Here is a 14,128-nt window from a genome sequence, read left to right on the forward strand (position 1 = left end):
TACTATACTGACATTTTTTGACTTTTGACGTATACTATGACACGTTTTTGACGCCATACTATACTATGACATTTTTTCATTTTTTGACGCCTACCTATGACATGATGACCATTTTTTGACGCCATACTTACTATGACATTTTTTTTTTGACGACTATGCATTGACCATACTATACTATGACATTTTTTTTTTGACGCCTACTATACTATGACATTTTTTTGTTTTTTGACGCCATACTATACTACATTTTTTGACCGTTTTTGACGACATTTTTTTTTTTGACGCCTACTATACTATGACATTTTTTCATTTTTTGACTATTACTATGACATTTTTTTTTTGACGCCATACTTACTATGACATTTTTCATGTTTTTGACGCCATACTATACTATGACATTTTTTCATGTTTTTTGACGCCATACTATACTATGACATTTTTTTCATGTTTTTTTGACGTACTATGACATTTTTTGACCGTTTTTGACGCCATACTATACTTGACATTTTTTCATGTTTTTTTGACGCCATACTATACTTGACATTTTTTCATTTTTGACGCCATACTATACTATGACATTTTTTCATGTTTTTTGACGCCATACTATACTATGACATTTTTTGACCGTTTTTGACGCCATACTATACTATGACATTTTTCTTTGACGCCATACTATACTATGACATTTTTTGACCGTTTTTGACGCCATACTATACTATGACATTTTTTCATGTTTTTTGACGACTATGACATTTTTTTTTTTGACGCCATACTATACTATGACATTTTTTCATGTTTTTTGACGCCATACTATACTATGACATTTTTGACCGTTTTTGACATACTACTATGACATTTTTCATGTTTTTTGACGCCATACTATACTATGACATTTTTCATTTTTGACGCCATACTATACTATGACATTTTTGACCGTTTTTTGACGCCATACTATACTATGACATTTTTTCATGTTTTTGACGCCATACTATACTATGACATTTTTTTTTTGAATACTTACTATGACATTTTTTCATGTTTTTTGACGCCATACTATACTATGACATTTTTGGTTTTTGACGCCATACTATACTATGACATTTTTTTCATGTTTTTGACGCCATACTATACTATGACATTTTTTGACCGTTTTTGACGCCATACTATACTATGACATTTTTTTTTTTTGACGCCATACTATACTATGACATTTTTTCATGTTTTTGACGCCATACTATACTATGACATTTTTGATTTTTTGACGCCATACTATACTATGACATTTTTTGACCGTTTTTGACGCCATACTATACTATGACATTTTTTCATTTTTGACGCCATACTATACTATGACATTTTTTGATTTTGACGCCATACTATACTATGACATTTTTTCATTTTTGACGCCATACTATACTATGACATTTTTGACCGTTTTTGACGCTATGACATTTTTTGTTTTTGCGCCATACTATACTATGACATTTTTTTTTTGACGTTTTTTGACGCCATACTATACTATGACATTTTTTGATTTGACGATGACATTTTTTTTTGACGCCATACTATACTATGACATTTTTTTGTTTTTGACGCCATACTATACTATGACATTTTTTGACCGTTTTTTGACGACTATGACTTTTCACATACTATACTATGACATTTTTTTCATGTTTTTTGACGCCTACTATGACATTTTTTCATGTTTTTTGACGCCATACTATACTATGACATTTTTTGACCGTTTTTGACGATGATGACGACTATGACATTTTTTCATTTTTGACGCTATGATGTATGACATTTTTTTTTTGACGTATTTTTTTCATTTTTTTGACGCCATACTATACTATGACATTTTTTTTTTTGACGCCATACTATACTATGACATTTTTTCATGTTTTTGACGCTATGACATTTTTGTTTTTGAATACTATGACATTTTTGTGTTTTTTGACGCCATACTATACTATGACATTTTTTTTTTTTTGACGCCATACTATACTATGACATTTTTTCATGTTTTTTGACGCCATACTATACTATGACATTTTTTTTTTTGTGACATTTTTTTTTTTGACGCCATACTATACTATGACATTTTTTCATTTTTTGACATACTATACTATTTTTTTGACCGTTTTTGACGCCATACTATACTATGACATTTTTTTGTTTTTTGACGCTATGACATTTTTTGATGACTATACTATGACATTTTTTCATGTTTTTGACGCCATACTATACTATGACATTTTTTGACCGTTTTTTGACGCCATACTATACTATGACATTTTTCATGTTTTTGACGCCATACTATACACCGTTTTTTGACGCCATACTATACTATGACATTTTTCATGTTTTTTGACGCCATACTATACTATGACATTTTTGATTTTTTGACGCCATACTATGACATTTTTTTTTTTGACGATGACATTTTTCATGTTTTTGACGCCATACTATACTATGACATTTTTTGACCGTTTTTGGACGCCATACTATACTATGACATTTTTTCATGTTTTTTGACGCCATATACTATGACTATGACATTTTTTGACCGTTTTTGACGCCCATACTATACTATGACATATTTTTTGACCGGTTTTTTGACGGCCCCATACTATACTATGACATTTTTTCATGTTTTTGACGCCTACTATACTATGACATTTTTTCATTTTTGACGATACTATGCGCCATACTATACTATGACATTTTTTGATTTTTTGACGCCATACTATACTATGACATTTTTATGTTTTTTGACGCCATACTATACTATGACATTTTTTTTTTTGACGCCATACTATACTATGATTTTTTCATGTTTTTGACGCCATACTATACTATGACATTTTTTGACCGTTTTTTGGACGCCATACTATACTATGACATTTTTTGCATGTTTTTGACGCCATACTATTATACTATGACATTTTTTCATGTTTTTTGACGCCATACTATACTATGACATTTTTTTTTTGACGTATGACATTTTTTTGTTTTTGACGCCATACTATACTATGACATTTTTTCATGTTTTTGACGCCATACTATACTATATTTTTTCTACTTGACATTTTTCATGTTTTTTGCCATACTATACTATGACATTTTTTTGACCGTTTTTGACGCCATATATACTATGACATTTTTCATGTTTTTTGACGCCATACTATACTATGACATTTTTTGACCGTTTTTTGACGCCATACTATACTATGACATTTTTTTGTTTTTTGACGCCATACTATACTATGACATTTTTTGACCGTTTTTGACGCCATACTATGACCACGTTTTTGATACTATACTATGACATTTTCATGTTTTTGACGCCATTATACTATGACATTTTTTTTTTTGACGATGACATTTTTTCATGTTTTTGACGCCATACTATACTATGACATTTTTTCATTTTTGACATACTATACTATGACTTTTTGACCGTTTTTATACTATACTATGACATTTTTTCATGTTTTTGTGACCCATACTATACTATGATTTTTTTTTTGACGCCATACTATACTATGACCATGTTTTTGACGACTATGACATTTTTTGTTTTTGACGCCATACTATACTATGACATTTTTTGACGTTTTTGACGCCATACTATACTATGACATTTTTTCATGTTTTTTGACGCCATACTATACTATGACATTTTTTGACCGTTTTTGACGCCATACTATACTATGACATTTTTTCATGTTTTTGACGCCATACTATACTATGACATTTTTTACGTTTTGACGCCGATACTATACTATGACATTTTTTTTTTTATACCGTTTTTGACGCCATACTATACTATGACATTTTTGATTTTTGTACTATACTATGACTTTTTTTTGACATACTATACTATGACATTTTTTCATGTTTTTTGACGCCATACTATACTATGACATTTTTTGACCGTTTTTGACGACTATGACATTTTTTCACATACTATACTATGACATTTTTTTTTTGACGCCATACTATGTTTTTCATGTTTTTGACGCCATACTATACTATGACATTTTTTGACGTTTTGACGCCATACTATACTATGACATTTTTTCATGTTTTTGACGCCATACTATACTATGACATTTTTTGACCGTTTTTGACGCCATACTATTATGACCATTTTTGCTATGACATTTTTTCAACGCCATACTATACTATGACTTTTTTTTTTTGACGCCATACTATACTTCATGTTTTTTGACGCCATACTATACTATGACATTTTTTGACCGTTTTTGACGCCATACTATACCTATGACATTTTTTTCATGTTTTTTGACCGCCATACTATACTATGACATTTTTTGACCGTTTTTGACGCCATACTATACTATGACATTTTTTCATGTTTTTTGACGCCCATACTATACTATGACATTTTTTGACTGTTTTTTGACGCCGATACTATACTATGACATTTTTTCGATCGTTTTTTGACGCCATACTATACTATGACATTTTTTCATGTTTTTTGACGCCATACTATACTATGACATTTTTTGACCGTTTTGACGCCATACTATGACATGTTTTTGACGCCCATACTTATACTATGACATTTTTTGACCGTTTTTGACGCCATACTATACTATGACATTTTTTGCGTTTTGACGCCATACTATACTATGACATTTTTTCATGTTTTTTGACGCCATACTATACTATGACATTTTTTGACCGTTTTTGACGCCATACTATACTATGACATTTTTTCATGTTTTTTGACGCCATACTATACTATGACATTTTTTCATGTTTTTTGACGCCATACTATACTATGACATTTTTTCATGTTTTTTGACGCCATACTATACTATGACATTTTTGACCGTTTTTGACGCCATACTATACTATGACATTTTTTCATGTTTTTTGACGCCATACTATACTATGACATTTTTTCATGTTTTTTGACGCCATACTATACTATGACATTTTTTGACCGTTTTTGACGCCATACTATACTATGACATTTTTTCATGTTTTTTGACGCCATACTATACTATGACATTTTTTCATGTTTTTTGACGCCATACTATACTATGACATTTTTTCATGTTTTTTGACGCCATACTATACTATGACATTTTTTGACCATTTTTGACTCCTTCTTATACTATGACATTTTTTGACCGTTTTTGACCCCTCACTTTACTATGACATTTTTTGGTGGTTTTTGATCCCTTCCTGTACTATGACATTTTTTTGACCATTTTTCATGCCTTACTATCCTATGACATTTTTGATGCCTTATTTTGGATTACCATTACTTCTGCTTTGCTTCTATATTACAGATTAGTTTTACTGTTACCTCTAATATTAGATTACTTTTCCCATTACATATTACTTTCCAAGTTACATATTTCCTTTAATAACTTTTACTGTTTCAAATTACATCTATTAACAGATTATTGTGACTATTACATCTTACTTCTGATAATGCTAATTACTTCTACATTACTTCTTTTAATACAGATTGCCTATAAATTATTTTTATATGGTAGATTACTTCTGTTATTACACATTTCAGATATATTGAATATTGAGCATAAACAATGTCAGTGCTCTGTGTTGGACAATTGACGTAAAGTTGTTTGTGAATTACCTTGTTTCTGAAATCATAGATAATGTCTCTGCAATCATAGACAATGACTCTGCAATCGTAGACGACGTCTCAGCGATCATAAATGATGACGATGACGAAGTGGTGACACCTGGAGGGAATTAAAGACAAACATACAAAGGAAAATCATCAATACACTACTACCTAGTCCTCATCCACAGTTTAACCATGAAAACACAGATAAATATTCAACATTACGGCTGAACCACATCATTTAACAAAACATGTTTATGCCTAACTATACCATTTTACTTCTGATAATGCAAATTACTTTTACATTATTTCTATTAATACAGATTACTTATAAATTATTTTTATATTACAGATTACTTTTATTCTAACACTTTTATGATATACTGAATATTGAACATAATTCAATATCAGTGCTCTATCTTGGACAGTTGATGTAAAGCTGTCTGTGAATTACCTGGAGGCCTCTGTCCTGGTCTCAAAGAACTTCATTGTGTGAAAACTCTCTGCGATCGTGTACAACATCTCTGTGATCGTGGACTACATCTCTTTGATTGCAGACAATGTCTCTGAGATTATGGACAAAGTCTCTGTGATTATGGACAATGACTTTGTGATCGTGGACGATGTCTCTGAGATCATAGACGGTGCCTCTGTGATCATCAACAATGTCTCCATGATCGCGGGCAATGCCGTCAAATCGGTGACCCCCGTCTCCGCCGATTCTATCGCAAGGTCTCTACGAAGCATGGGACAATGTCTCTGATCATGGACAACGTCTCTCTCATCTTTGACAAGGTCTCTGCGATCATGGACAATGTCTCTGATCATGGACGATGTCTCCCTCATCCTCAACAATGTCTCTGCAATCATGGACGAAGTCTCTGCGATCGTAAACGATGATGTTGACAATGTGGTGAGGCCTGAAGGGAATTAAAGACAAACATACAAAGGAAAATCATCAATACACTACTACCTAGTCCTCATCCACAGTTTAGCCATGAAAACACAGATAAATATTCAACATTACGGCTGAACCACAACATTTAACAAAACATGTTTATGCCTAACTATACCATTTTACTTCTGATAATGCAAATTACTTTTACATTATTTCTATTAATACAGATTACTTATAAATTAGTTTTATATTACAGATAACTTTTATTCTAACACTTTTATGATATACTGAATATTGAACATAATTCAATGTCAGTGCTCTGTCTTGGACAGTTGATGTAAAGCTGTCTGTGAGTTACCTGGAGGCCTCTGTCCTGGTCTCAAAGAACTTCATTGTATGAAGACTCTCTGCAATCGTGCACAACATCTCTGTGATCGTGGACTACATCTCTGTGATTGTGGACAATGTCTCTGAGATTATGGACAAAGTCTCTGTGATCATGGACAATGACTTTGTGATCGTGGACGATGTCTCTGAGATCATAGACGGTGTCTCTGTGATCATCGACAATGTCTCCATGATCGCGGGCAATGCCGTCAAATCGGTGACCCCCGTCTCCGCCAATTCTATCGCAAGGTCTCTACGAAGCATGGGACAATGTCTCTGATCATGGACAACGTCTCTCTCATCTTTGACAAGGTCTCTGCGATCATGGACAATGTCTCTGATCATGGACGATGTCTCCCTCATCCTCAACAATGTCTCTGCAATCATGGACGAAGTCTCTGCGATCGTAAACGATTATGTTGACAATGTGGTGACGCCTGAAGGGAATTAAAGACAAACATACAAAGGAAAATCATCGATACACTACTACCTAGTCCTCATCCAGTGTAACCATGAAAACACAGATAAATATTAAACATTACAGCTGAAACAGAACATTCAACAAAACATTTTTATGCCCCACTATACTATAAGACTTCAAAAATGGTGCAAAATGGCTCTATAGGGCCCCCCGTAAACATTCAAAAGTGATTCCTCATTGGGCTTAGTTCATTGTAGGTGGACGAAATTCAGACCACATACATAACATGCCCAAATGTACTTAAGGTCTCCTGATGTCATGACCTCAAACCAACAGGAAGTCAGCCATTTTGACTTTAATATACAATTTTGCTTATTTTTCGCCATTTGGGGACACTGTATTTGAACGAATCATATCGACTTCAAACTCAGATAATATACCGTTATCGCCTTTGTCATTAAAAGTTATGAAAAGGTTGAGTTTTCGTCAAAGGGCGTGGCCGTGGCGGCACCTCAAATTTGCTGTTGCTAAACTGACATCCAGGTGTAAAGCAGCCAGGTACAGATGTAATGTAATGCAAAATGACCACAAATAGACACAAAGTGATGACAATGACATGATAGACCACTATAAACTGAGCTAAAATTATCAGGATGGAACACAAAATCACACAGAGATGCAAAATGTCGATAAAGTGACTGTAAACAATTACAATTGGGATTTAAACAGACTATCAAGAGCGAAAACGTGTTTCCACGTTGGGGGTCCACAACTCATGTTAGGGAAGCCTCAGTCACGGAAACACAAACACACTCTTACCCACGCGATAAAACGTTAAAGTGGCTGGTGTCAGTAAACAGCCTGTGTAATTCACCTTAACGGTGATATAGTCCAGAATATGTGGTTCACGGAGCCAGGGGGAGACCAGAGTTTGTGGGGGCAGGGGACAGAGAGGGAAGGGGAGGAAGAAATGGGAGAGGGGTTCAGCATTCTGACAGCCTGAATGATAAAGCTGTCTCTAAGTCTGCTGGTCACGGTGAATTAAAAGACGAAGTAAGAAGAAGCCGCTGCGTCTGCACGCGCCGCCATCATCCTTCATGAAACCAGACGCTAACGTTAGCTGCTAGCTAGTTCGCTCATTAGCCTTACCTTCGCACCACAGGTGTGTTCAACGTCCAGCCTCACTTGTGTTCGATAAAATAAAAAAGCAACTACAACTGTGTTTTAGCATCCAGGCTTCTTTGGTAATTAAGTTTTCTCACAGAACTAACAAACTGAGGCAACGCTTCAAACGCTGGTTTTAATCTGTTTTCCGGCTTCGTTTCTCCGCCTCTCTGCGCTCCTCCCTGAGGGTCAATGACGACACACGACGCAGCCAATGACAAAACACGTAAGCCAACAACGGCAGAAAAAACGCCAACTGGCCAGGTGATCCAGGACACACACACACAGAGAGAGAGAGAGAGAGAGAGAGAGAGAGAGAGAGAGAGAGAGAGAGAGAGAGAGAGAGAGAGAGTTAATTGCGTTAACATTTATCACATTCTTTGTTTGGATAATCTATTAAAATATGTTGTCTTAACTTCTAAAATTTTGATTTGAGCTGCCCCCTCTTGCCCCTTCGTAGAGCCGGCCCCGGATAGTACCACAATTATGCGCAGGTGTAAACATAAATACAGTATGTGTTAAGATGTCACGTTGACAGTGGACAGTGGGTGTTGTGGACCATAGACAGGATCAGTTTTATGTCCGTGAGGCACATTTTGTAACTAACCCTTCATGGGTTATTTGCCTGTATTACACCTTAGTAGTGGGACATTAGTGAGCCTGAATGAAAGGTTTTTAATTTGGCCTGCCTCTCCTTATTTCCGTTTTAAAGGTTCTGAGAGAAACAGAACAATAAGGTGTTGTGTCGAAGCCTTTCTCCCTGTCGATGACCTTATCATAACTCCTGCCACCGGGGACAGAGGGTGGAGATCTACGGGAAACAAGAGTAACGGGAGGGGAACAGTATCTGAGGGACGTAAGACCGGAATGATGTAGGTGGCGGTATCGCTGTTACTCGGCTCTACATATGCATCCACTCCACCCCAGCAGCAGCAGGAAGAAGAGAAGCAGGAATCATACAGTCGAGCTCCGCCTCTTCCTCTGACTGTAAAGTGATTGTAAACTTCCCGAAAACCAGAGTCGGTGTCAGCTGTATTCTTCAGCACCGGGAGAGGCTGTGTGTCCGCCTGCTTTCCTCTCTCTCTCTGACACCGTTTAAAGTTAAAAAGGGTGAGTTCACCGCTACTGACAGAAATCCAGTTCGTCTTTGGGGTAAACTGGGGAGGGCGGAGGCTTTCTGGTTTATTTGTTTCCAAACACATACAAACTACAGCTGCATATCGTTGAATTGCTATTACTTGCTTCTTAATACAGTAGCTGACTGTTGATTACACAGTAAGTACATGTGCACAATTCAGTCATGTCTCGTGATGAACAGCTAGAGGGGGCTAGCTGCAAGTGTGGGCATGTCTCAGCTTGTCCAGGCATTATGCCCAGTTACCAACATGTGTTTCTGCATGGTTCTCAAGCAGGGGGAGCATGGCACCAAAGAGACGGGCTGCTTCTGCTGCCAAGGCTGGTGGCAAGAAGGCCAAGGAGGAGCCTGAGACATCAAAGCCCAAGGATGCCTTCACCTCTGCAAAAGAGGCCCTTCTGGCTGCAGGGCCACAGGTAAAAGGCAAGAGGAAGGTGGATGAGCACTGCTCACTGTCGGGCTCTGGAGAGGTAAGAAAAATTAAACATTAGTTATCCTCCAAGTATTTATTTGGGCACATTAAGGCAAATTACAGAATTTTATGCGATCATATTTAAAGAACTTTGTAAAGTGATCTGTATTTTCTCCACCAGGTACATGAGGACTATGACTGCATGCTGAATCAGACAAACATTGGACATAACAATAATAAGTTTTATGTCATTCAAGTTATTAAAGCAAACAAGAAGTACTATTCATGGAACAGATGGGGTAGGGTGGTAAGTTCCTTCTAAGCTGCCTTATTTATTTTGTTTTGTGTGCTTTGTAAATTCTTACATATTAGAAACATGTGTTTTTTCAATGGGATGATAACATCTATTTGATACAAATTAAATTACATTTTGTTGTATTAGTAAGTTAAAATTAGTACTGCACATGTCATGTGAACATGGTTGGTGATGTTTAATTCACTGTGGTGATGGTGTCTGGATAACTTGCCCCTAATTACCGCATCTCTCATCTAAATTCAGGGTGAAGTGGGACAATCCAAACTCAACCCTTGTAATAAAGTTGAGGATGCCATCAAGGACTTTGAGAAAAAGTTTAAGGATAAAACAAAGAACAACTGGAGCGATCGGATGAATTTTGTGTCCCACGCTGGGAAGTACACCCTGATTGAGGTGGATGGAGAGCAGGATGCTGAGATTAAGGTGATGGAAATGTACCTCTCACTGGAACAAAGAGCATTGAGTGTGAATATGAAGCCTGAAGCTGTTATAATGATTAGAATTAGACTTCATCAAAGACACTGAATAAGGTAATATTTTTAATCATTTGCAATTTGGTAAATTAGCAGCATCTCACTGGGTGTACTTTTTGATATTGCAGGTGGACAGTGTTGATGGGAAATCTGTCAAAGTCCCTAAAAACGTCCTACCTTGCACCCTCGATAAGGCTACACAGCACCTCATCGAGCTAATTTTCAGCAATGATATGTTCAAGGAGGCAATGGAATGTATGAACTTAGGTGGGTGTGTTTCAGTCAACCAGCCCATTCATACAAACAGGTCTCTGTAGTCTGCAAATGTTCGGTGTGCATAAACATGTGTTATGTAACATGCCCACTGGGTAATAGTGCCTGTTAGACTAAACAGGGTGCTGATGTGAAAACAATCTTTGTGCTTTTTTGTGTATTTAGCGCAATTTTCAGTATTGCTTAGAAATGTAGGAAACTTGGAGATCAGCGTAGTGCAGCGTGTGACGTGTAAATGATTGATCTGTTGCCACAAAGGGTGAAGTCTACATTTACACAACACATCTCCTTATCTTAGCATTTTGAACTACAGTATCTGATCACTGTCCTGGGCTTTGCTAACATGATCCTATCATTACATGTCTTTGGAAGCAGCTGAAGAAGAAAAAAGTTTGCACATTAAAAAAGGCTAAATATACTGTGCACGATGCCTTTTCTTAGAAAAAACAAAGAAGATATGCAATAACCAGTCTGACTGTATTTTTGTGTGTATGTGTGGCTGTTATACAGACATCAAGAAGATGCCTTTGGGCAAGCTGAGTAAGCTGCAGATTGCAAAGGGCTTTGAAGTGCTAGAGGAAATTGAGGCAGCCATGAAACAAAAAAAAGGAAGAGCACGCCTGGAAGAACTTTCCTCAAAGTTCTTCACCACAATCCCACACAACTTTGGCCGGAACAGACCGCCAACCATCGACAACACAGAGATTGTGGAGAAGAAGAAAGAGATGCTTATGGTCAAATTTTTTAAAGATTATTTTTTAGAGCGAGCTGTCTTTTTATGATTTTATCTCAGTCCTAAACTCACTCTCCTTTTACATGTTCTTTAAAGGTGCTGGCTGACATTGAGCTTGCCCAGACTCTGAAGTCCGAGACAGAGAAGGCTCAGGAAGAGATGATAGAGACTGTTCCTCACCCTCTAGACCAAGACTACAATTCTCTCAATTGCCAGCTCACTCTAATGGACAAAGATGCAGAAACTTTCAAGGTACTATGGTATAAATATCAGTAAGGTCAAGTAAATGCAAAGCCCTTGTACTGTCATGGTGGATCTCATATCATCGTCCATGTCCACCAATATTTACTTTGTTTTTTTTCTTTTACATTTAAAGACCATAGAGAAATACCTGACAGCAACTAAAGATGAGTATCAGAAAACAAAAATTCTTAATGTCTGGGAAATCGATCGAGGGACAGAGGTGAGAATTACAGTCAATCTTTTTTAACATAATTCAGAAAGCTGAAGTCCTGTTAACCGAACTCATACACACATTGTACACCACAGGGAGAGCGCTTCAGGGAGAACGATGGTCTGGAGAACCGTCGTCTGCTGTGGCATGGTACAAACATAGCGGTGGTGGCAGCCATCCTGAAGAGTGGTCTGAGGATAATGCCCCATTCAGGAGGCCGTGTTGGTCGTGGAATCTATTTTGCATCTGAAAACAGCAAGTCTGCATGTTACGGTGAGGCTTTATGAAGACATGGATTAAAGAGGATAATAATGACATTGATTGCAATCATACTGATGGTACAGTGTTAAAAAAATTCAAATTTTTTGCCTCATATTTTTAGTGCGCACTTCCAAAAATACCGGAGTGATGTTTCTGAATGAAGTAGCCCTCGGCAAAGAATATACTATCACCAAAGACAACTGCTCCTTGAGGAAGGCTCCTGCAGGTTATGATAGTGTAGTGGCACGAGGAACAGTGGAACCAGGTACAGTTTTACTCAATCAGTGAAGCCTTTCTCTCAAGGTCACTGTCAGTACACTGAGAGCCACATGTTTAAAAACTCTTCTAAAATTCTACTTGGCTTGTTTTGTTTCTAATTATAGTTGTTAACTGGTGTGTTTTCAGATCCCTCTAAGGACATCTTCATCACTCTGGAGGGCAAGAAGGTTTCTGTGCCTCAGGGTAAGCCCATACCTCAGCCCCAGTACGCAGGGAGCAGCTTCAGCAACAGCGAATATCTCATCTACAAAGAGAGTCAGTGTCGCATTCGCTACCTGTTGGAGCTGCACATGACGTACTAATTCAACAAAGAAGCAGGTCCTTTGACAGAGAAATGCTCAACATTCCTTCTGTATAAGGGGCTTCGTGAAGAGCTTGATTATACTGTTTTCTAATCTAATATGGTTATTGTCTTTACTATAACAGATATTGTGCAGATGTTTCTACCTTAAATAACTTCTCTGTACCTTATATTTTGCACACAGTAAAACTGACCTGAGTTTGATGGACTGCACATCCTATAAAACACATGCTGACAAAGTGTATCTACTTTTTCCTTTATCATGACAGAGAGGATGTCCTTTCACCATTTTCCTACTGGTATCTTTTACTTGATATTGGTTTTTAAACATCTAAAATGCTTCTAAATATTTGCACTATTTTGCTGTTGAATTACATACTGCACCTTGTGTTCTATTAAGCATCTTAGTTCTGGTTTGACTAGCTTGACTTTTACATATTGCATTATTTAATCCAAGTGGAAATGACAATATAAGCCTGTCCCTCTGAAAGAAAATATCATGGATATCTAGAAGGAATTTGATGCATGCCATTGCTTTTATATATATGTTTTAAATAATATTGATAATATAGTAAAAAAAAGAGAAGTAAAGAAAGAGAAAAAATGTACCCTATGCACAGCAGAGTTGTGGCAAATGTCCAAGCACTGTTACAAATCTGATATTATGTCAGACTGTTAAAATTGAAACACTCTGAAAGTCCTTCTGTAGTGTAAAGTAATATAATATGTACGTCATAAATAGCTTGACCAAACTTCTTGCCCTGGATGTCTTCCAGCTTTGATGGTACCAAATGTTACCATATGGTGTCAGTAGTGAGAAACATCCTTTGGAATGTAACTGCCTTAGACATTACTTGAATTCATAGGCTTGAATCAGTGATTAGTTAATAAACTTAAATACCTCTCCAACTTGTTGCCGTCTTTTTACTTGAATGCTGAGCATTTGAGACTTTGATCTTTTTGTATAGTCCATGCTCATATATCAGGCA

General features: G+C 36.5%; 1 protein-coding gene and 1 long non-coding RNA gene across 4 annotated transcripts in view; one reads left to right on the top strand and one right to left on the bottom strand.

Annotated features, from left to right (window-relative positions):
• Nucleotides 1-9,999, bottom strand: part of LOC127143067 (uncharacterized) — a 14,574-nt gene extending 4,575 nt beyond the window's left edge. The window contains exons 1-4 of one of the 2 annotated variants that reach the window (XR_007814238.1): nt 9,888-9,999; nt 8,488-8,758; nt 6,087-6,552; nt 5,642-5,750 (exon numbers count right to left, since the gene is read on the bottom strand). This is a non-coding gene — a long non-coding RNA (uncharacterized LOC127143067). Of the gene's footprint in view, nt 1-5,641; nt 5,751-6,086; nt 6,553-6,888; nt 8,456-8,487; nt 8,759-9,887 lie in introns of those variants that run through there. The other variant, XR_007814237.1, reaches the window with a different exon arrangement.
• Nucleotides 9,880-14,048, top strand: parp3 (poly (ADP-ribose) polymerase family, member 3). Of its 2 annotated transcripts, XM_018681306.2 has the most exons (10): nt 9,883-10,107; nt 10,231-10,356; nt 10,609-10,788; nt 10,967-11,105; nt 11,622-11,845; nt 11,941-12,096; nt 12,221-12,307; nt 12,394-12,571; nt 12,681-12,824; nt 12,965-14,048. In XM_018681306.2, exons 1-10 carry the CDS (start codon nt 9,922-9,924, stop codon nt 13,138-13,140), a joined length of 1,596 nt encoding a protein of 531 aa, XP_018536822.1. In that variant the 5' UTR covers nt 9,883-9,921; the 3' UTR covers nt 13,141-14,048. The 2 variants fall into 2 exon arrangements, with proteins under 2 accessions (XP_018536824.1, XP_018536822.1); XM_018681308.2 differs by lacking the exons at nt 10,967-11,105; nt 11,622-11,845 and having other exon boundaries at nt 9,880-10,107.
• The last annotated feature ends 80 nt before the right edge of the window (nt 14,049-14,128 follow it).

Source organism: Lates calcarifer, linkage group LG12 (genome assembly GCF_001640805.2).
Source record: "Lates calcarifer isolate ASB-BC8 linkage group LG12, TLL_Latcal_v3, whole genome shotgun sequence".
In the NCBI taxonomy this organism is placed as follows: domain Eukaryota; kingdom Metazoa; phylum Chordata; class Actinopteri; family Centropomidae; genus Lates; species Lates calcarifer.